Source organism: Sapajus apella, unplaced genomic scaffold (genome assembly GCF_009761245.1).
Source record: "Sapajus apella isolate SASKATOON/1434 unplaced genomic scaffold, GSC_monkey_1.0 scaffold44, whole genome shotgun sequence".
NCBI lineage: Eukaryota > Metazoa > Chordata > Mammalia > Primates > Cebidae > Sapajus > Sapajus apella.
In genome coordinates this window covers 1,301,672-1,325,448 of record NW_022436984.1, presented here as the reverse complement: position 1 = coordinate 1,325,448, position 23,777 = coordinate 1,301,672, and the positions used below count along the sequence as shown (strand labels likewise).

At 41.4% G+C, this 23,777-nt stretch overlaps 4 protein-coding genes and 1 long non-coding RNA gene across 7 annotated transcripts in view; 3 read left to right on the top strand and 2 right to left on the bottom strand.

Moving 5' to 3' along the window:
• Window positions 1-15,024, bottom strand: part of GPN1 (GPN-loop GTPase 1) — a 23,175-nt gene extending 8,151 nt beyond the window's left edge. Inside the window, exons 1-11 of one of the 2 annotated variants that reach the window (XM_032301363.1) lie at window positions 14,859-15,024; window positions 14,055-14,148; window positions 12,879-12,918; window positions 12,054-12,120; window positions 10,973-11,010; window positions 8,258-8,336; window positions 7,948-8,042; window positions 4,028-4,073; window positions 3,252-3,398; window positions 1,984-2,066; window positions 839-878 (exon numbers count right to left, since the gene is read on the bottom strand). In XM_032301363.1, the coding sequence (XP_032157254.1) occupies window positions 839-878; window positions 1,984-2,066; window positions 3,252-3,398; window positions 4,028-4,073; window positions 7,948-8,042; window positions 8,258-8,336; window positions 10,973-11,010; window positions 12,054-12,120; window positions 12,879-12,918; window positions 14,055-14,148; window positions 14,859-14,969 (840 nt within the window). In that variant the 5' untranslated portion in view covers window positions 14,970-15,024. The remainder of the gene's footprint in view (window positions 1-838; window positions 879-1,983; window positions 2,067-3,251; window positions 3,399-4,027; window positions 4,074-7,947; window positions 8,043-8,257; window positions 8,337-10,972; window positions 11,011-12,053; window positions 12,121-12,878; window positions 12,919-14,054; window positions 14,149-14,858) is intronic. The other variant, XM_032301364.1, reaches the window with a different exon arrangement.
• LOC116566802 (60S ribosomal protein L37) lies at window positions 436-808 on the top strand. Its single transcript, XM_032301365.1, has one exon. The coding sequence runs from the start codon at window positions 463-465 to the stop codon at window positions 754-756; it is 294 nt and encodes a 97-aa protein (XP_032157256.1). The 5' UTR covers window positions 436-462; the 3' UTR covers window positions 757-808.
• Window positions 5,396-23,777, top strand: part of LOC116566803 — a 23,226-nt gene continuing 4,844 nt past the window's right edge. Inside the window, exons 1-2 of the long non-coding RNA XR_004276013.1 lie at window positions 5,396-5,407; window positions 17,775-17,783. This is a non-coding gene — a long non-coding RNA (uncharacterized LOC116566803). The remainder of the gene's footprint in view (window positions 5,408-17,774; window positions 17,784-23,777) is intronic.
• Window positions 15,025-17,388, top strand: CCDC121 (coiled-coil domain containing 121). The gene is made up of 2 exons (XM_032301359.1): window positions 15,025-15,640; window positions 16,095-17,388. Exons 1-2 carry the CDS (start codon window positions 15,273-15,275, stop codon window positions 17,047-17,049), a joined length of 1,323 nt encoding a protein of 440 aa, XP_032157250.1. The 5' UTR covers window positions 15,025-15,272; the 3' UTR covers window positions 17,050-17,388.
• ZNF512 (zinc finger protein 512) overlaps window positions 20,818-23,777 on the bottom strand; it is a 22,864-nt gene continuing 19,904 nt past the window's right edge. For both annotated transcript variants that reach the window (XM_032301358.1, XM_032301357.1), the window contains one exon: window positions 20,818-22,768. In XM_032301358.1, the coding sequence (XP_032157249.1) occupies window positions 22,460-22,768 (309 nt within the window). In that variant the 3' untranslated portion in view covers window positions 20,818-22,459. The remainder of the gene's footprint in view (window positions 22,769-23,777) is intronic.

Below are 23,777 nucleotides of genomic sequence, written 5' to 3'. Positions count from 1 at the left end.
AAAATTTACAAAATAAAATTAGCCAAGGATGTGGTACACACATGCTGTCCTACCGACTCAGGTGGCTGAGATGGGAGGATCACTTAAGCCCAGCAGGTTGAGGCTGCAGTGAGCCATGATCGTGCCATTGCACTCTAGCCTGGGCAACAGAGTGAGATCCTTTCTCAACAACAAAAAAAGGAGTTGTGAACCACCACTATATTCTTAAACAAAATTCTACAACTAGCTTTAAATTGACCTCTGAAAGGGAAGAAAAATTAAGGAGACTTATTTGTAAGATACATGAAACTTCATTAGCCAATTATACCCTCAATAAAGCCACAAAAGGTTTTTTAATTAAATAAAAAAACAATAATAACCAAAACAAAAGCACTTATGTCATCAGGATTGAGCTGGGTTTTTTTAATGTCCCTTTTAGAATATGCAAATGGCGGTCTTTCTGGTCCCGGTCGCAGAAGCAATATGACGAAGGGAACGTCATCGTTTGGGAAGCGTCGTAATAAGACGCACACGTTGTGCCGCCGCTGTGGCTCTAAGGCCTACCACCTTCAGAAGTCTACCTGCGGCAAATGTGGCTACCCAGCCAAGCGCAAGAGAAAGTATAACTGGAGTGCCAAGGCTAAAAGACGAAATACCACCGGGACTGGTCGAATGAGGCACCTAAAAATTGTATACCGCAGATTCAGGCATGGATTCCGTGAAGGAACAACACCTAAACCCAAGAGGGCAGCTGTTGCGGCATCCAGTTCATCTTAAGGATTTCACCGATTAGTCACGCAATAAATGTTCTGGTTTTAAAAATAAAAAATAAAAATATACAAATGGCTTCCCTTCTTACCAGTGATTTTTTCAGACGTTCATATTCAGGCCGATACTCCCTGCAAAGAGAAACACTTTCTCAATTCCATTGCTTAATCATCTATCCTAACCACTCCCCACTGCCCCTTATCTCCTCTATTTTCCTAGGATTCTGACAATAATAAAACATCAGATGTAACAAATCTTAGTTACTGACAGAGTCTACCTAATGGAATTAAAAGCCAAGGTGCTTGTTCCCACCTTGTAACCAGGGGATGCAATCCTGACTGCTGGGCTGGAAAGATTAATACTGGTGAGAACATAATGAAGGAGCTCATCATTCATCAGAGATAAAAGGCTGAGATAAGTAAAAGGTAAGCCTGTTGAGCTCAGGACATGCAACATACAATTATGTACTTTATATAACATAACAACAATGAAAGGAGACAGGAAAGAGTCTATGCTAAGGTTTTGATAACATCCTTATGTCTAATGAATCAAAATCAAAATAACATGTCTGAAAACCAAAACGTGGTTGTTAGGATCTTGCATAATATGAAGCCAAAGACACATGCTAATAAGCTGGCTATCATGCCACGGGCCTAAGGAAAGCATATAGGTGCTCTGAATCCACTTTCCTTTAATTAAATGGAATTCCAGCATTAACAATGACAATAGTTATAACATTTATTATAAAATGTGCTTGCTATATGTTAGCAATTGTGATAGTGCTGTATACGTTTTCTCAATCATCACAACAACCTCTGTGACAAATCCAGCCCACGGCCTGTTTTCATAAATAATGTTTTACTGTAACACCAGCCAAGCCCATTCATTTACGAACTGTCTAAAGACACTTTTGTCCTACACTGGCAGAAGTCAGCAGTTGAAACAGACTGTATGGTCCACAAAGCCTGAGATATCTACTATTTAGCTCTTTATAGAAAAGTCGGATGATCCCCGCTCTTAATCACTCAATACAGTGAAGATTTATACTTCTATTAAAAAAAAAAAAAGTTAAAGGGAACGTTTTACTTCTAAGTGTGGCCTGATTCAATACACATATGGAAGGCAAATATAATACATCCATCATGAAAACATAAAGCTCTTCCTGGAAAAACTGCTATCATATCAGAATTGTGACTCATTAAGAATGTCATCGATAGAATTTTCCTTTATCCTCACCTTTCATACTCTTCAGCAGCACTGGTGACTTGCACAAAGAGTTCATCTAATCCAGTACCCAGAACAGCAGAGACACCCACCACCTGCCAAAAAGCATCATAAATACCACTAAAGAAACCACTGTATATTTCTTTTTTTTTTTTCTCTTTTTTGAGACAGAGTTTCGCTCTTGTTACCCAGGCTGGAGTGCAATGGCGCGACCTCAGCTCACTGCAACCTCCGCCTCCTGGGTTCAGGCAATTCTCCTGCCTCAGCCTCCTGAGTAGCTGGGACTACAGGCACGCGCCACCATGCCCAGCTAATTTTTTGTAGTTTTGGTAGAGACGGGGTTTCACCATGTTGACCAGGATGGTCTCGATCTCTTGACCTCGTGATCCACCTGCCTCGGCCTCCCAAAGTGCTGGGATTACAGGCGTGAGCCACCGCGCCTGGCCACTGTATATTTCTTAATGATGTATATTAACTTGTTCAAGTGTCAAAAAATCTTAATGAAAAGAGGTTTATACTTTGAGAAGTTTTTGGCAAAAAGCCAGGCTAAAAAGGAACAAAACAGCACACCTAGTCAAAAGTCATGGAAATAAGTCCGTGGGAAATAAAAAATTGGAAAAGAAAGATATGGGCTAAGTGCAGTGGCCCACACCTATACTCCCAGCACTTTGGGAGACTGAGGCAGGAGGATCCCTTGAGTCTAGGAAGTCAAGGCTGCAGTGAGCTGTGATCATGTCACTGCACTCCAGCATGGGTAAAAAAGCAAGTTCCTCTCCAAAGGAAAAAAGAAAAATAAAGATATAATTAGAACTGAAAAATTAATAAGACTTATTATCTATTCCCTAACAAACCAAACCAAATCACTTTCTATAATTTTTTGTCTATGCCTTTGCTTGGGCAATTAACTCGCTCGCTTTTGCTTACATAAATCTTACCCTTCTTCAAAGCATACCTCTAATGCTACAACCTCCAAAATCAGTCATTTTGATCTGCTGCCTCACAATCATCAGGCCCACCTTCCAACCTTTCTTAAAGTACTTACTACAATATATCATATGTTTTAGTTCTATGTGTAGCCTTCTCTCCCAAATAGACTACATACACTGAAGTTGGGGTCCCTATCTTATTCTTGTACACTCTACAATTTTTAATAAGCAATGATTTAAAAGTTATTTTTCAATAGGTAATAAGCTTCCTTTCTCAGCCAGGTTCAAAGCCAGTTCTGTGGGTTAACAGGTAATCTGGAGAGGCTGTCAGTGTGAGCAGGAGAGAAAATTTACCCTGAGTGAGCTATAAAACTCATCTAGCACCAGGCTCATTGAACGAGTCAGGTTGCTGACGTATGTGGTCTCTTGATTCAAGGCATCTTGGAAAGCCTCAAAATCCTGCATCCATTCCACTGCAAAGCTGTGGTCAATGATGTCAGTCTGTACCAGAGAGAAGTCAATTATGAGCAACCAGAGATAATAAAGGCAAAATTTATTATTTAAATTAAGTAGTGACAGCAAAGAGCATATCATCCATATTATTTTCTTTCTCTGCTTCTATTTCCCCTCCACTGCAACATGCCACAAAGAACCACAATCGTTGTGTAGTCATTGTAATTAAATGAAGATGTGTATTCTCTTAGTTGACCCTCCACTATCCATTGCCAAGTAACCAGGGCCAGAATGGACACCAGCATATTCCAGACTCTGAAGTCAAAAGGTCTCTTACATCCTAGCCATCAACCAACAGGGAAGTTTTGTATTTTTTAATTGCCACTCCCAGTAAACTAGCTGTCCCTCTTGTAATTACAGTCTTGACTCTGAGGGATAATCTACACATTATGGTTGAGGGGCTACTCTACCTTACCTAAAATAGTTTTAGACAAGAGTTAGTAACAATTACTTATTCAATTTGATTGATTGATTTTCTCAAAGTGCCTGTGAATTTGTTTCAGTAAAGCCTGAATCTGGTCTCCAGCATCTGAAATAATCCTTCTCACCCACCTAAACCTTCTAACCACAAGGTTCTGATGAAAAATGGTGAATCACAACAGGAAGAATACACTTACTTTATTCATGACCACAATGAAAGGCAGCTTGGTTTTGTATAAGATGCTGAAAACCAAACATTGAGATGTTATTTAAAAAAGCACATAAGCTCTTGCTCATCCAGTGTCAGCACGTTGGGACTAAGTAAGAGAAGGGGAATGAGTTCAGAATCTAAAAAGCAGTCATCTATTTTTTTTTTTTTTTTTTTGAGATGGAGTCTCACTCTGCCGCCAGGCTGGAGTGCAGTGGTGCAATCTTGGCTCACTGCGAACTCCGCCTCCTGGTTCAAGCAATTCTCCTGCCTCAGCCTCCTCAGTAGCTGGGACTACAGGCATACTCTACCACGCCCAGCTCATTTTTGTATTTTTAGTAGAGACGGGGTTTCACCACATTGGCCCAGATGGTCTCGATCTCTTGACCTCATGATCCACCCACCTCAGCCTCCCAAAGTGCTGGGATTACAGGTGTAGGCCACCACGCCCAGCCTATCCATTTTACATAACACTCACATCGTCTCTCCCAACAGGAAAATAATCATCACCCAGAAACAACACACACACTCTCACTCTCATTTGAAGTAATAATGCCTTAGTATTGAACTTGTTGTTTTGTCTTTTACCAAATTGGTATTTTTCTTTTTTTTTTTTTTTTTTTTTTGAGACGGAGTTTTACCTATGTTACCCAGGCTGGAGTGCAATGGCGCGATCTCGGCTCACCGCAACCTCCGCCTCCCAGGTTCAGGCAATTCTCCTGCCTCAGCCTCCTGAGTAGCTGGGATTACAGGCACGCGCCACCATGCCCAGCTAATTTTTTGTAGTTTTAGTAGAGACGGGGTTTCACCCTGTTGACCAGGATGGTCTCGATCTCTTGACCTCGTGATCCACCCGCCTCGGCCTCCCAAAGTGCTGGGATTACAGGCGTGAGCCACCGCGCCCGGCCCCAAATTGGTATTTTTCAGAGAAGAAAATGAATATTTATTGAATACCAATTGCAGGTTGAGAATTTCTTATCTGAGATACTTGGAACCAGAAGTGTTTTGGATTTCAGATTCTGGAATATTTGTAAATACTTATTGGTTAAGCATCCCAAATCTGAAAATCCAAAATCCTCCAATCAGCATTTCCTCTGAGTGTCATGTCAGTGTTCAAAAAGTCTCAGATTTTGAAGCATTTCAGATTTCAAATTTTTGGATATGGGATACTCAACCTGTGTAATCTAGGTACTGTGCTAATAAGCACTTTTATATGTATTATCTCCTTTACGCTTTACAAATGACATGTAAATAGATACAATTTTTGTTTGTGAATTATACCTCAGTAAGGCTGGGAAAAGAACATTAAAATTTTTTCCAATTTGTAAAGTAGTATTTTTAAAATGTTTCTACCCCCAGCCCTACTGAGGTATACTTGACAAATAAAAATTGTATATATTTAAGGTGTATAACAGGATATTTTGACACACGGTTGACCCTTAAACAACATGGGTTTGAACTGCAAGGTTTACTTGTATGCAGCTTTTCTTCTACCTCTGCCAGCCCTGAAATAGCAAGACCAACCCCTTCTCTTAGACTACTCAAAGTGATGATGAGAATGAAGAGTTTTATGATGATCTACTTCACTTAATGAATAGTTAATACATCTTCCCCTTATTTTCTCTAGATTAGTTTATTATATGAATACAGTATATAATATATATAATATGTGTTAATCTACTGTTTATGTTACTAGCAAGGTTTCCAATCAGCAGTAGGCCTTTGGTAATTATGTTTTGGGGGAGTCAAAGTTATATTCGGGTCTTCCACACCGAAGGGGCTGGCTCCTCTAACCCCAAAATTGTCCAAGGGTCAACTGTATGTTTATATCATGAAATGATTACCAGCTGCGTGTGGTGGCTCACACCTGTAATCCCAGCACTTTGGGAGTCTAACCTGGGAGGACTGCCTGAGCCCAAGAGTTCAAAACTAGCCTAGGCAACATGGCAAGACCCCGACTCTAAAGTAATTAATTAATAAATAATTGCCGGGGCTGGTGGCTCAAGCGTGTAATCCTAGCACTTCGGGAGGCTGAGGCGGGTGGATCACGAGGTCAAGAGATCGAGACCATCCTGGTCAACATGGTGAAACCCCGTCTCTACTAAAAATACAAAACATTAGCTGGGCATGGTGGCATGTGCCTGTAATCCCAGCTACTTAGGAGGTTGAGGCAGGAGAATTGCCTGAACCCAGGAGGCGGAGGTTGCGGTGAGCCGAGATCACGCCATTGCACTCCAGCCTGGGTAACAAGAGTGAAACTCCATCTCAAACAAAAAAAAAATTTAACTCATTAATTATTTTTTGAAAGAAATGATTACCACTATCAGACAAATCAAATAATTGCCTTTTAAACAATTATATGAAAATGGTCCAGGCACAGTGGCTCATGCCTGTAATCCCAGCACGTTGGGAGGCCAAGCAAGGTGGGCAGATCACTTGAGCTCAGGAGTTTGAGATCGGCCTGGTCAACAGAGTGAAACCCCATCTCAATTAAAAATACAAAATTAACCAAGCATGGTGATGGGCATCTGTAATCCCAGCTACTCAGGAGGCTGATGCAGGAGAATTGCTTAAACTCAGGAGGTGGAAATTGCAGTAAGCTGAGATCATGCCACCGTACTCCAGCCTGGGCGACAGAGTGAGACTCCATCTCAAAAAGTATATAAATAAATAAATAAACAATATGAAAATAAAATAATGCTGTCGATATTCGGATTTCTACTTGGATCAAGATTTCTTGCATCCAACAAAAAGGCACATCCTTTGTCATATTAGAAGAGACAAATGTTGGTGACGGCTTTTCTGTACACTCAAAATTAAATTCCCTGAGCTTTAATAACTGTCTGCTTTGCTCCTCTGTCTTAATGCACTAATATAATCCAGTGAAGCATGCCCTTTCTCTGCTAATGGTGCTACATTTGGGGCAAACTTGTGCATTTTAATTTTTTGAGACAAGGTCTCACTCTGTTGCCCAAGCTGGAGTACAGTGACATAATCACAGCTCACTGTAGTCTGGCCTCCAGGCTCAAGCAATCCTCCCACCTCTGCCTCCCAGGTAGCTGGGACTACAGGCACACACCACCATGCCTAGCTAATTTTTTGTATATTTGGTAGGGATGGGGCTTTGACCATGGTGCCCAGGCTGGTCCCAAATTCCTTGGCTTAGGCAATCCTCCCAGCACAGCCATCCCAAATGCCGAGATTTATAGGCATGAGCCACCATGCCTGGCTACCTGTGCATTTTACAATTATGGATAAATTCTCTTATTCATGGCATCTCCTCATGTTACAATTTCACTCTACCAGCATCATTCAGGCCAGAGGACTCTATTCTTCTTTTTTTTGAGACAGGGTCTTATTGCTCTAAGCTGGAGTGCAGTGGCACAATCATGGCTCACTACAGCCTCAACCACCTGAGCTCAAGCAATGCTCCCACCTCAACCTCCCAAGTAGCTGGGACTACAGGGGCATGCCACCAAGCTGGGCTAATTTTAATTTTTTGTAGAGACAGAGTCTTGTTGCCCAGCCCGTCTCAAACTCCCAAGCTCAAGTGATCATCCCGCCTTGGCCTCCCAAGCACTGGGATGACAGACCCAGTCCAGGGGACTCTATTCTATTTAGACTTGGATTTTATTCAACTGGGAACAACTATCAGACAGCTCATATTCATACATCACCTATTTTTGAAACAGCAAGGGAGGACGATCAGACCGTACTGAGAGGGAACACCAACAGCACATGTGCCTCTTTTTTCCTCTGACCTTCCTCAGCTCATAGCCACTCAACTGAATGGCAAATATGAATGAGCACAAATCCAGGGATAAGCAACCAGATTCAAAAACAAAGAGGAAGAAGAAGAGAAAAAGGCCTTATACCTTGATGGAACACTGCCCACCAATAGTCAATTACCTGCAGGCATAGAGCATGTTGGACATGAAAGTCACTGGGTTGGTACTTCTTGATGTGTCCATTACATAGATGACAACTGTTGGAAATGAGGATGCCTAAAGCCACAAAATAATCAAAGCCTTGGTCAGAGGGCTCACAACCTGCCCTCAAACTCTTTTTCCACCATCCTTAGCAAGGGAAAACCACTTTGGGCAGGGTGTGCAGAGCTTCTACAACTCCCTGCCATATAACATCCAAGGCAATTAAAAATAAATTCTCACCCAGTCTAGCCCCTCTAGCTACTCTCAGTAGCAAGTCCTAGAATACTCACAAGAGCCTCAGTGATAATTGTCCCAGAAGCTGACCAGGTGAATACCTCAATCTGTCCAGGTGTGTCAATCAACACATACCTATGTCAAGAAAGATCATTAAAAAAGTGTTACGTGTGTTATGCTAAAGGATACTCCATCATATAAGACGAAAAACATCTGGTTATCCAGCACTGGAATAAGCTCTCCACACTGCCAAATCTAACTTCCTCCTATTGCCCTAAAACTACGCTTGATGATCCCCTACACTTTGTTCAATGTCCAATATTCATGCTAATGGGCAGGAATAGCAGACCACGAGTTGCTGCAAATGATCACGGGGGAAACTATTATAGTTACAGAAACACAATGCATTAAAAATGAAAGAAGCAAAAATAGGATGTAAATCTCTTGGGAAATATCTGGTTGCTTAGGGTGGGGTGAGTGCGGTATGGAACACAGGAAGAAGAGTGGAAGGAATGGGATAGGGGAGTGCTAGCTGAAGAATGTCAGGTTACTTCTTGAGATGATTAAAATATTCTAAAATTGACTGTGGTGATTATTGTACAATCCTGTGAATATACTAAAAGCCACTGAATTATATACTTAAAACGGGTGAATTGTATGGTATGTGAATTATCTCAATAAAGCTATTTTTATGAAATGTACTGACTTTTTTGTGAATTAATTTGATATAATTACAAATTATATCAACATTTTTTTAATTGGCAAAGAATTTTAATAGACATTTCTACAAATATATACCAATGGCCAATAAGTACATTAAAAAGATGCTCAATATCATTAGTTATTAAGGAAATAAAAGTTAAAAACTATAATGAGATGACACTCTATACCCACTGGAATGGCTATAATCAAAAACAACAATAACAAATGTTGGCGAGGTTACGGAGGAACCAGATGTGGAGAAATCATATTGCAAATGGGAATGGAAAATGGGTAGCCACTAAGGGCTGAGAGGAACGGAAAATAAAGAGTAATTGGTAATGAGTATAGGGTTTCTTTTTAGGATGATGAAAATATTCTGAAGTTACATAGTAATGATCAACACATAACTCTGTGAACAGACTAAAACAACCATACACTTTCAATGAGTGAACTTTATGGTACGTGAATTATATCTTTTTTGTTTTGTTTTGTTTTTTTGAGATGGAGTCTTGCCCTGTCGCCCACGCTGGAGTGCAATGGCGCAATCTCGGCTCACTGCAACCTCCGCCTCCTGGATTCAAGCAATTCTCTTGCCTCAGCCTCCCAACTAGCTGGGGTTACAAGTGCGCGCCATCACACCCTGCTAATTTTTTGTATCTTTTTAGTAGAGACAGGGTTTCACCATGTTGGCCAGGCTGGTCTCAAACTCCTGACCTCAGGTGATCCACCCGCCTTAGCCTCCCAAAGTGCTGGAATTACAGGCGTGAGCCACCGCACCCAGCCGAATTATATCTTAATAAAGCTGTTGTTTTAAAAAAACACCTCTAGGCCAGGATTGGTGGCTCACACCTATAATTCCAGCACTTTGGGAGGCTGAGGCAAGCAGATTGGCTGAGCCCACAAGTTTCAGACCAGACTAGGCAACACAGCAAAGCAACATCTCTACAAAAAATACAAAATAGCTGGGAATGGTGGCTCACACCTGTAATCCCAGCACTTTAGGAGGCTGAGGCGGGCAGATCACTTGAGGTTAGGAGTTTGAGACCAGCCTGGCCAACATGGTGAAACCCCATCTCTACTAAAAATACAAAAATTAGTTGGGCATGGTGGCAGGCACCGGTAATACCAGCCACTCGGGAGGCTGAAGCAGGAGGATCGCTTGAACCTTGGAGGCGAAGGTTGCAGTGGGCCGAAATCATACCACCACACTCCAGCCTGGGCAATAGAGCAAGACTCTGTCCCCAAAATTAGATTTAAAAAAAAAATTAGCCAGGTATGGTAGATCATACCTTTAGTCCTAGCTACTTGGGAGGCTGAGGTGGGAAGATCACCTGAACCAGGGAGGTGGAAGCTGCAGTGAGCTGAGATTGCTACACTTAACTCCAGCCTGGGCAACAGAGCAAGACCCTGTCTCAAAACAAACAAAACAAAAGCTACCTCCAGTACCCCATCTTTGTAAAAGTATGTTTACCCATTCATCCTTCTATCTATGTATATAGAATTGTGGAATGCTAGTCACTGAATAATGGCATTACTTCTAGTGGAGATCAGGGTGATGGTTTCATCTTATAAATATCATGTATGGTTTGAATTTTTATAAATTACTTTTTTTAAAAAAAGTGAACCCTGAACAACAGCTAACTGTGTTGGTAATGACCATAAGAATATTTCCTATTTTGATACTTTTTAAAGTAAAAAATTTTCTCTGAACCATGTGGACTATATTCATTTAAATAAGACTAGAAAGGTATTTCAGAGACTTTAATGGCAACAAGCATAGTTTCCCAAGAGAAGGCAGGTGGACAACTGAATTTGGACAAAGTCTCAAAATACTTCCTAAGAAGCCATGTAAATTGTGGATCAAAGTAATTGTGGATGAAATGATATTAAATTTAGATCTATACTCTAAAGCATCATAATGATTTTCTTGCTGAACTTTTTTTTCACTCCTAATGGTTTCTCCTCAATCTATACCCTTTCAGAGGTTGATGGTATCCCAGATCCTCCATTAGGCCTAGAAATATGTCAACTACAGAGTAATAAATGGGTGCTAAACTGAAATAACTTACTTAGACACATTCTGGGCCTTCTCAATAAATTGCATCACCTAAAAGAAAAAGATGTAAATGACAATAAATTCCGATTTTAACACAAAATCACAGGACCCTCTCCAGGGTGGCATACCTCACAAGCTCTATCATCTACTGAATCTCTCAATCACCTACTGAATGTTCGCAATCTTAGGACAACAAGGAATAAACAGGCTGAACTAAGGCAGCACAGCCCCATCAGCAGCACTGCAATACCACCCTGGGGTACAACCCAAGGACCTGAGAGGCTGAAGACTTTGATCTGTCAATGTCAAGTTGTATCTCTTGTCAAAATGTTAACAGCCATGGGCCGGATGTGGTGGCTCATGCTCGTAATCCCAGCACTTTGGGAGGCCAAGGCAAGTGGATCACGAGGTCAGGAAATACAGACCATCCTGGCTAACAGGGCAAAACCCCATCTCTATTAAAAATACAAAAAATTAGCCAGGCGTGGTGACACCTGCCTGGAGGCCCAGCTACTCAGGAGGCTGAGGCAGGACAATCACTTGAACATAGGAGGTGGAAGTTGCAGTGAACCAAGATTGCACCACTATACTCCAGACTGGGCAACAGAGTGAGGCTCCATCTCAAAAACAAAGAAAATGTTAAGAGCCTGTGTCATGGCATGACATCAGAGTAAAAAAACCCAATGATTATAAAACACTCTTATGGAAGTAGGTGACAAAGAAAACCTAAAGAATGACAAACATTTATCACAAGTAAAATGCCCCATTATCTTTCCATTCCATGACTGCTAGTCCATCCCACTCCCAGATAGTCCCATCTCAGCTTCAGGGTAACGCACCACAGGCAAAGAACAGGTCAAGAAAATAACCCAGGTCTTTTGGATTTTTATTATCTATCACAAATATAAAATGTGAAGCGTCTGATAATACTGATCATCTTCTCACAGTCTACTTCTCTGTCTGACAAAATGCCTACTTATTTTCTATATTTATGGTCAGGTTTGCTACTCTTTTTTACCAATGTGATCAAGCTAAGGCATTTAAGAGTCACAGATTTTTACACAGCCATATTAGTATATTAAAGACAGGCATACCTGATCAAATCTGGTAGCAAAGAGATTGAGTGAGGTCACTATGCCACCGTTGGGCCCAAGTCCATATCTAGACACCAAGTTGAGGACTGAAATTGCTTATATGTTAGTTTATAAAGTTCATACCTAGGGTATCACTCACACAAACGGCATTATGGAATTAGTGTTCCATTAATGGATGCTGGCAGCCTAATCCTTGACTACCACACAACCCTAACCACAGGGAAACATTCACTATCAAGGTCTGGCTCACTCATTTAAGATTTAGGAATGGCCAGGCAAAAAGAAGAAAGCAAAGTGGCCAAATAGTAATACAGGTGCATCAGAGAGTGACAGCCCACTAGCATTGGCCATTCCGGCCACCTATATAATACCTCCGGCCCTGATCCTCATAAATAAATCAAGATTATAATTAGTCTTCCTACTTAGACTTGCCTACAGAGAGAGTACACACTTCACACAGCAATTTACTAAGAATTAATCCAAACTAAACCCAGTCATTTCCGAGTTTCCCAGTCTAAAGAGGTGGTGACCAATAGATGATCCTCCAAGGCAATACTACCTTGGGGGACCCAGGTAGCTATCAATTATCATATCGTACTCTCTGCTCTTTAATTACAACTGCCTGCCATCTGGGGAGATGGTAAGAAAACTAAAATCTCAAGCTGAAATAGTATTTCTAATCCCCTACCGCTCCCACAGTCAGCTTCCATCCTTTTGCTTGTATATTTTACAAGGAAAAGGCAAAAACACTTTTTCAAAGCCACAAAATACACAGACAAGAAGCCAGGAAGGAGTCAACACCAAAGCAGATGTGGAAAAGGATACTGTTTCATGACTTCTTTATACTTCACAGTGTCACGAATATCTGAGGAGAAAAAGAATTAACTGGAATGTAATACATATACATTCCCTACTAGCAAGAAAGTAAAACAGGTTTCTAGCCTTCTGTTGTCACCATTCTCTTCTACCACCTTCTCCACTTTCAAACTGGTTTCCTTCCTTACAAAGAATAAATGCCAAGTAATTCATTAAGAATGTCAGGGCTAAAAAACGAAGAAAAAAAAAAAAAGAATGTTAGGGCTAGGAGCTCTAAAGTTATGGTAGAGAGTTTTGTCTCCACAAAGTGAAAAGTTTTATACAACTTAAACATGCCTAGAAAAACAGAGGCAAAAATCAAGGGGAAAAAAATCTTCTTACTAATTGCCTACTACTGACAAGGGCAACACAAAAGCAATGCAGACATGACTTTTTTTTTTTTTTTTTTTTTTGAGACGGAGTTTCGCTCTTGTTCCCCAGGCTGGAGTGCAATGGCGCGATCTCGGCTCACCGCAACCTCCGCCTCCTGGGTTCAGGCAATTCTCCTGTCTCAGCCTCCTGAGTAGCTGGGATTACAGGCACGAGCCACCATGCCCAGCTAATTTTTTTGTAGTTTTAGTAGAGACGGGGTTTCACCATGTTGACCAGGGTGGTCTCGATCTCTTGACCTCGTGATCCACCCGCCTCGGCCTCCCTAAGTGCTGGGATTACAGGCTTGAGCCACCGCGCCCGGCCAGACATGACTTTTAAAAAAGAATTAGGCTGGGCACAGTGGCTCACACCTGTAATCCCAGCTCGCTGGGAGGCCAAGGCAGGAGGATCACTTGAGCCCAGGAGTTCAAGACAAGCCTGGGAAACATGAGAAGCCTTGTCTCTCCAAACAAAACAAAACTAGCCCAGCATGGTGGCAGGAGGCTGAGATGTGAGGATGGCTTGAGCCTGGGATGTTGAGGCTGCAGTGAGCTGTGAATCATGCCACTGCACTCCGGCTTGGGAGACAGAAACTCTGTCTAAAAAAAAAAAGAAAGAAAGAAAGACGCCTAAGATGTTTAGGAACTCAAGCAAATCCAAAGCACATGAAAGCAGATAGTTTAGAAAAAAAAGAAGGCACTGAAGACTGGCAGGCTTGAGTCTTTCCACTCTCTTTAAAGCACTTCACACAAGTTATGTTACCAGTTTACTCACCAATATTGGCAGGAAAGGGAACTTCATGTACTGCCGGATCCAGGTTGATCACATAAGGTGGAGTGCCTTGGGTATGCAGGTGTCCTGTGAGCCTCTGCAGAGATATGGGGAGAAGGTTGGAAGAAGACAAAGAGGGGACAAGAAAGAACTTCCATTCCTTTACCACCCAAGCCTTAAGAGTTTTGCACTTAGATTTTCTTCTACCTGAAATATCCACCCACTATGTCCACCTCTAAGATTCAGCTCCTAGTTCAAATGCTACCTTTCTTCATTACCTATCTAACAAAGCTTCCCCTACTCATAGTCACTTGTTTACTTGTTTTGATTTTTCGTATGTGGGTTTTCTCTGTCTCCTCCATTAAATATTTAGTCCCATGAATAAATCTTGTCAACCTCATTTTTGCTATATCCCCAATGAACGGAACATGGCAGGCGTGCAAAAAATAATTCTATGGCAAATCTTCACCAAAAACCTGTGTGCTAGCACTGTATTAATCTCTAAAGTTACTTGTAAGCTCCTGCCTTCGAGAAACTGGCAATTTTATTAGCAAGACAATTCCTGTACAACGCGGTAATCTGAACCGAGAATGCACTGAAAGTGCCCCAGAAGAAAGCCTTAATTAACCTGGCTAGGGCCCGAGGAGGCTTTGCCGGGGAAAGAACTAAAGTTGATGAGAAGTCTGCCAAAGCCACGCGCCGGTACCCTCCAACTCCTCGGAGACCTCCCTAGCTTTCTTCCTCGTTTTCCGCCTGCCGGAGGCAACCTTTCGCGCTTCCCTACTACACCCACGCTGTGTACATTACCTGTACAAAGGTGGTTTTCCCGGATCCCGCCATTCCCAACACCAACAGACACACTGGGGGCCGCGGACCCCCAGAAGCCAGGGGCTCAGCTGCAGCTGCGGGCGCCGCCATCTTCCTCCTAGCCCCGCCTACCCGACCATAGAGACACTGCGTGGCTAGAGGAACTTCCGCGACGTTCTGGGCTGCGAATGAAGACAGAACCAAGGCGTCAGAAAGGAGCGGGCCAAGGGGCGCGGCGGTGTCCGGGGCATTTTCTTAGCGTCCGGCAGGGATAAGGGGCCAACTAATGACAGAGGAGAGGAAGTGGTGTCGCTGAGCAAGCGACTGGAAGGCTGTAGGGAGCTAGGAAAAGGGCGCTGACCTCTATAGCCTAGGAAGGGCATACCCTTGTCCCCTGGAGGAGGGCGAGAAGCGATGGGGTCCCAAGGGCAGGGCTCACACAGCAGGAAAACGAGGAGAGTGCCTCTCACGTCGAACCAGCTAAGAGCGGGGGCCGGAACCACTGGAGGACCAACTGCTGGGGTTTATTCGGTAGCCAAGGAGGTTAAACCTTTGAGGGCTGGACCAGCCGGGACTGGAGCAGGGTGCGGCCTCCAGGGTTGCTGGGCAGCGCCGAGACCCTTTGAGCACTGCACGGATAAACCACGGGAACTTCCCGCACTTGCATATTGTTCCCGCGATTCGCAGGCACAGGTTCCTGATGCTAGCGTTCACTCCAAAGCAATCGCCCTCAGTGAACTACACAGTTGCCGTGACCTTGAGGATGAATGCTTGGATTCCAGGTACGAGCAGGTACTGGAGAGGAGCTTCCTCCTCGCGGAAGGGTTCTCACAAACTCAGGAAAGAAGATGAAAGAGCCTAGAAAATTATTTCTACTCCCGACCTCCCAGCCTGTTTCTGTGGCCCTTTGTAGCTGCTAACAGCATTAAGTCATAAGTTTCATACACAGGCTCTGCCACTTGCTAGTGGTGTGAGTCATGGGCAAGTCACTTAAGCTCAACCTGTTTTTTTCTTTTTAAAAACTGAGTTAATACCTTCCAGGGTTGTAGTGAACGCATGTTGCAAATGATGAGCGACATCCTTCATCCTTTACCACTAACTGTATTCCACACACCTTGCATAATGTACGGAACCATAATGGGTGCTCAGAAATCTTTTCTTGTATGAATAAAGGACAGTTGTGCGCTTATTTCCTAATTAAGAACTGAGAGAGGAATGTCTCATTTGTTCTTTCAGGTTTGCTAAAGGCCCCAGAAGGTCCTTTACACCCTATCTGACTGTAATAAACAATCTTTTCAAGCAACAGAAGTTAACAAAGGTGGAGACACGCCTTAAAGAAAAGACAATGGCGGAAATCACCGATCTGAACAAGCGTATAAAACAAGCTCAAATCCAGCGGGACCAGCAGCTGGAAGACTGCAGGCGGATATACCATGAAAAGTTACTTGTCCAGGCTGAAAACAGATTATTTCTGGAATACCTGACTGACAAAACTGAGGAGTACAGAAAGCAACCCGAGAAGGTATGGAACAGCTATTTACAAAAAAATGAAGAAATTGAACGAAGAAGACAACAATCAGCCTCCAGATATGCAGAGCAAATGTCATTGCTTAAAACAGAACTCTTGCAAAAGGAAAAGATCCAATCCAGTTTGAAGCAGAAGTTGCAGGCAATGAGGGACATTGCTATGTTAAAGGAAAAGCAGGAGAAAGAAATACAAACATTACAGGAGGAGAAAAAGAAAGTCCAAGCTGAGACAGAGGCAAAGAAACGGGAAGTACAGGCCCAGCTCCTCCAGGAGAAAAGATTACTGGAAAAACGACTGAGGGATACAGGCAAGAGGCTACTGGGAAAGAGAAAAAGAAGAGAGCTTAGTATGAAGGCCCGGGCCTTGGAGTTGACAGCTAAACAGTCTCTTTTTGAATACGCCTGTGGCATCAAAAGAGAGAACCAGCAGTCACGGAAGGAATTACTACAGCTAACTGAGCAATCCCAGAAACTAATGGCTACTGAAAGCCACTTAAAAAACCGGAAGCAGCAGCTGCAGCAGGAACGGTGTTATGTGGAGAGCTTAATCAGGGTGAGGCAGAGACTGCAAGGAAAGCATAATCAGTGCCTAAACAGACAGGACGCTCCAAAGACCACACCCAGTCTTCCCCAAGCCACCAAATCAAAGATTAATCCAGAGTAATTCCTAAAATAACACTGATTAAATAAGAACTGGAGCGAGTACTCTTAAAGTGCTACATCAACCTGGTTAGGAAGGCTTTTGAATTCCAGATTGCTATTTTAAAAGCTCCATCATCATGTGTTAGTGTAAAGGATTAGATGCTTTTATCCAACAGTCCTTCTAGGTATCTGGTAACCAGCTTTCCTTAGCTAGCTTTTTCTTTAAATACTCTTGTTAATAAACAAGATATTCCACAAACCTCCAGTTAACCTAACACATGACCCTAAGGTAGCCATTTACCATACATCAAACCAGCTAACGGAAACCAACCTAAATGCAGTATCTTCGTGGCTAAAATTTTTAAAAAAAAGCAAGCTAAGGAAGTGAAAACAGTTGTGATTTATCTAGCTAAATTAGGTTTATTTATAGAGACAGTACCTTTTAGGATAGCATTCCAAATATACTTTGAATAGCATTCTGCTCAGTAAATAACCAATATATTTATTCTCATTCCTTTAGACGGACTTAGCAGACAAAAGCAGTTCTTACAAACTCTTTGTACATTTGTGCCAGTGACCAGGTAGCTCCTTCTGTAGTTTTCTCATAAGTGAAAAAGTATTCTGGTAACAGCAAGTCCAGTAAGTGCTAGGCAGAGTGACTTTTCATCTGATGCTAAGTCCCTACAAGTTTAGCTTTAAGTAAATTGAGAAAGTAAGAGAAGATGAAGGAGACATATATTAAGTCAGCTCTTACAGGTGCACTTTCTAGTACATGAAGTATTTTTTATAATTAGTGTGTGCCATATGTTTATTCCCATTTAGTCAAACGATAAATTGTATTTTAAATCATATTTTCAGGATATATATATATATATAATATATGTAAAATTCTACAACATTGAAGTTGGACTAGTGATTTATTTGAATGCTGAATCCTAGTATAGGAATATAATCTCAATAACATTGGTCCTCTATGGGAAAATAGGATCAACTCTGTTCCCTAGAAATTGTGATGAAAAACTTCAAAATAATTTTCCTGAGTTTTCAGCTTGACTTACATGTAAAGTGAATTCACTTAAAATTGGATTTAAAAAGGATTCTCCTTCAATGTGCCTTTATCTTCGAGCTTTAACAACTTTTCTGTTAAATATGTAGTTTCTTTTTTATTAAACAATGTTATTAAATAAAAACATTTGTCCACTGGTTTTATTACTGTTCCAGTGATAAAACACATTTTCTACTTCATCACTTTTGTATTACCATTCTTGCATCTAATTCACACGTACAAATAACTAGTTTTAATGCAGCAATTAAGATTTTAGCATGCAGATACTTTAATATAAATCTCAATTTGTGAGCTGAAAATACAGAAAGACTGAACAAGGAAAGCATGGTATCCAAGACATACTTGAAAGCCTATTCTCTGGATGCAAAAACCCTAAGGCAATATATTTCTAAGGCTGATAAGAAGTTGGAAAGCAGGAAGGACATTAGTTCTTCTGTTAATTCCCTTCCTGCCACTGGTGTCCCAATTATCTAATTCAGGAGTGGGTAACTCCCACCTGATCTGTTTATTTTTACTTCTTATCATACCAGATAGTGGATGTGGCATACTGCTTGTGGCTGTCCCTTCCAGAGTGAGGGCTTGAAGACATTAAAAGCTGAATGATACCTGATTTCATACTTTGAAATCCATATCCCTAGGTGACCATTAAGTTGGCCAACTAAGATTTCAGTCTACATTTTGTCTGCTTTGCTACTTAGAAAATTACACAGGGTTATGTTACAGAAAGCAAGTTTAGATGGAAAAGACCTCTGAGGTGGAATTTAAGACCTGCTGTGAATGCTAAATGAAGCCTACAATGCAAAACTGGAGAAGAAACCATTCTAGGCAGAGGCAATAGCAAATGCAGATGCATTAAGATGGCAATAAGCTTGGTAGTTTCAAGGATCAGAAAGGTATGTGTATAAAGCATAGCTGGAGAATGGTCAGGGAACATGGGTAGAAGAAAGGAAGGTGAGGCTATTAAGGCTAGCAGTTGTGAGCACAGAGGCCTAGGCCAAGGGCTTTTAGCAGGTGAATGAGGTCTGATTTACAATTTTTAAAACTACAGCTGTTATGTGGGGTATATCCAAGCCAGAAAAAAGTGGAATGAAACCAATTAGGAAGATACTGTAGTCTAGGCAAGGGGTGATGATGGCTTAGATTGGAATAGCAGAAGAAGAGTGAACAGATTCAAAATGTAATTGATGGTAGACAGGACTTGCTAATGGATTTGCTATGAGAAAAGAGAAAGGAATCAAAATGAAGCTGGAGTAAATTTCAAAAATGTTCTCTTTTAAGGAGAAGATGTGCAGAATATATTTTTCTATGTTTTTTTGAGACAGGGTCTTGCTGTGTCACACAAGCTGGAGTGCAGTAGTGTAATCACAGCTCACTGCAGCCTCTCAACCTCCTGGGCCCAGGCAGGCCTCCCATGTCAGCCTCCTGAGTAGCTAGGACTACAGGTACACACCACAATGCCCAGCTAATTTTATTTTTTGGAGAGATGAGGTTTCACCACATTGCCCAGCTTGGTCTAGAACTCCTGGGCTCAAGCGATCCTTCAACCTCAACCTCCCAAAATGCTGGGAATACAGGCATGAGCCACCATGCCTGGCCCCAGACATTGAGACATATGCATGATAAAAGAAACCCTACTCAATTTTATAGGTTGTATAGTATTTTACTGTATGATTATATTGTAATTTATCCATTCTGATAACAGATAATTATTGTGTATTAGAGTAGGCTAACAAGAGACCCAAGAATGTACAATGTCTCAAAAGACATTTATTTCTTGCTCACTTAATAGTCTCAGATACATGTTCCTGATTGGCAAGTGGCTCTCCTTCAGGAGGTGATTAAGGGAGTCAACTGTCTTCATTTTGTGTTCTTCCATCTCCTAGAGCCCCATCATCATCTGCATTTAGCTGGAAGAAGGGTGAAGAAAGCTTGGATATACACCCACTCAAAAGTTCTAGCCTGCTAGTGGCATTCTCATTACACCACTCACACTACATGGGAAAGGAGTTAGCTGGCTTCTCCTTCACTACAGAGACTGGAGGGAAGGGGAACAACTGGGAAATATAGTCTAGCCATTTGTTCTATAATCCCATAACTTGCAAAGGTGAAGTTATGGGATTTCAGATCCCATAGATCTCCGATACATGTTTTCAGTGTTTCGCTATTGTATACTGTACTGCAATAATCATTCCTTTTTGTGTCTCTTGGTATGCCTGAACAAGAAGAGTTTCTCTGTATTTACCCAGGAGAGAAACTGCTAAGTCTTCAGGTACATAGCTTCAACTTTGCTAGATATTGCCAAATAACTTTTGAAGTGGTTGTATCAATTTGCATTTCACACCACGTATGAAAGTTCATAATACTGTCAGACTGTTTATGTTAGTCTAATGAATTAAAAAAAAAAAAAAAAAAAAAACTTTAAAAGCCAATACTATGATTAGAATAGTCTTATAGAGTCCTGCCAATCTCTGGTCTTGGTCAGGAAAAAGGAAAGGAATGCCTGCAAGGGGTCTCTGGATGAGACTGGCCAAGTTTCCTGTACTAATTCAGTTTAATCTCAAACTATTCATTTTAACCAGCATAGTTCAGGAACTAAATAACTACTGAGACAATTGCATGGAACTTATTTCAAACTCACCCCCATCTCTAGCCATCTTCTTAACCCCCCCCTACAATGTCAAGGAGTCATGCAGCAGGTCGGCGTCAAAGAACACTGGAAACATGTTTCTGAGAGTCATTTATTTCTTTTGTCATTGCCAAACATTACCCAGGTCTTACTCACCAGAAATTAACATAGCTTCTTCATTTCTCCTCCCTGATAACCCTCATCTTCTGAAAGGGCTTTAAGGGCACACTGCCAATGAAAATGCAGAGTGGATATACCATGTCCTTAACTTGTTTCAAAACTACCTATTCTGGCAGTATCCAATTTCAGGTTTCAATGCTCCCTTGTTTGAAAGTGGTCTTCACAAAAGCCCACATTTTAAAGCTATTTGGAGGAGCACACAGAGTTAAAGTGGTAATAGCCTTTCAGAATTTGAAAAGGTAGTATTTGTCTGTATCAGGGTTCATTTTGTATGTGGCACATGCCACAAAATAGGCAAGAATATATAAGACCAATATTTATGCAAAAGGGGGAAGAGAATCCAGAAACACGACAACAATGCTGCTCTAACCAATGTTCCAGAGAAAGCCACTCTCAAAGAGAAATAACCCATTAAACATTACCAGGTAGGTATGAGGTACAGAAAAAGAATTTTTCTTTCCAGCTCCAGATAAATATCTACATCTGGTGTCAAAGTCTCAGGATATAAAGAGGATAGAACGCCATATATAAAAGAGGACAGAGGACAATATTCTCAGAAAATTCAGACAGAGGTTGGCTAAGGGGATGGGTGAAAACTTAGTAGGGTGTAGACTAACAAGTGAGGTAAAGTCCAGGGAGAAGGAATGCGCACCTTGGTTTTCCCTTAGTGCCACTACCAGGAGCACTAGGAGACTGTCAAAATGTCAAGGACAATGTGATATTTCTCAATTCTTAAAACCAAAGCAAAAATAAGCTTCAGAGGGTGAAGGCCTCAGGCTTCACCTTCAGAATGGATGAGGCCTCAGGCTCCAGGAAAGTTGGAGCAGTATTTATTGCTGCTTTTACTTTTTCTTTCCAGTCATTTTAATGTTTGGGGACACATTACTCCTAAGGCTGCTTTTCACGTCTGTGGGTCTAGTCACTGCTACTTGGCACAAACAAAGCATTTCCCATATAAATTACAGCATGGGGAAGTTCATCCTAAATCCATTTTCTTACTTTTTTACTTAAAACTATATTGAGAGGACAAATAGCCACCATAAAATTTGTTTCCCAAGGAGACAGGGTAATCTTATTATATGAATGACAACAGTTCTAGCTTCTAGACTTGTTATATCACAAATACAAAATGATAAATCAGTTATGGTTTTAAAAAATTAGTTTGGAATGATTTCACAAGCTAGATGATGGAGCAGCTACTAAATCAATGGAGCTTCCAAGAACATTCTATACCCCAGGAAGGAAAGGACAACCAAAGAGGTTTCTTAGTTTTGTACAGAACAAGAGGAGCCTATAGTTGGCCTTGAAAGGGAGCTCTTTGGGCAAGATCAGAAAAAAAACAAGAGGACTCCACGAGGAATAGCAGGAAAACCTACTAAAAGGGGAGGAGGGAATCAAAGTGTAAGAAGGGAAGACTGAAATTTACACAGGAGGAAGGAGCTGAGAAAGTCACAGCCTTACACAAACAGCTGAAAGAATCTTCACTCAGTCCTCCCAGCACAGGTCCCCGTGACAACAACATCACATCTGCTTTCCTAAGAGCGCTTTTATACTGACTGCCTATTTCCTTCCTCGTTTATGATTAGTCTTTGGGAGCTTTACTTTCTGGAACTGTGCTGGCACTGGCTCCTGCTCTGGTTCCTTACAGGAGGCTGACACTACCAGTTCCTCATTATTCCTCCTCTGATCCTTCCCTACTCTAAGACTCAGCTCTGTCTCGGGAAGCTCAATGCCAGGCTGCTGCCGCCTTCTTAGACACCTTCTGCTCCTGTGCTGCTGCCTCCGCTTTTCTTCTTCTTGCTGCCGCTGCTTTATCTTCATCAGCTTTTCAAAGCTTTTGGTTGTTGTTGGGTTTACAACAAACCAATCCTAGAGAGGCAAAATAGAAACATCATCCAGTCGAAAATATAGTGAAGAACATAAAGAAAGGTGGAGGAAGAAAGGAAAAAAGGCATGATTAGGGCAGAACACAGTAAGAAGGAAACAGATATGGAACCATATCTCAGGATTCTATATTTTAAACTGGAGAAATCAATACAGAGCAGCTATTATAAGCACATATTTTGTAAGGTATAATTCTAGGTACTTTAATAAATGATCTACAGAGTCTGTTTACTTAGCATTATCCCACTCTTGTAGCTCCTGCAGTATAAATCTCATCATGAGATATAACACACTGAGCCACAGGAGATTTTTATTTCATGATGGCATTGTAGCTAAGAGCATGAATTCTGCAGCCAGACCTCCTGAGTCCAAATCCCAGCTCTGTTTCTAAATATGTGACCATGGGCAAATTACTTAACATTTTTGAGACTCACTTTAAAAAATTAAGGGGTAGGGGACACGAAATCCAATTATAAAGTATTTTTGCCAAAAAAAGAAAGAACTTCAATCTTATCAAGTGATCTGTTCAATCTTCTAAATCAATTTATAGGAAATAGCCAGGATAGGGAGTTGAGCCCAATCTCTCTACCCCACTGCAAGACACTCTGCAGTAGTCCCTGTACCTCAAAAACAAACAACAACAAAGGAAAGGAAAGGAAAGAGGAAAGGAAAGGAAAAAGGAAAGAAAGAGAAATAGCCAGGATACAGGAATACTACCATAGGATAAAATCAGCAAAATTCCAGAATATGGGTACATGCATGTGACAAGTGATCTGGTTTCTTCAATAAATGGCAAATTTGTAAAAAGGGAGAGAAAGCTTTTAGACTTGCATGGTACAATAAGATAGCTAGTAGCCATGTATGGTACATGATGTGTTTAAATGTGAGCAGAACAAATTTAAGATAGGCTTCCATGTAAAATATACGCCAAATTTTAAAGACTTGGTATGGAAAAAATGTAAAATATCTCAATAGTTGAGTTACATGTTAATAA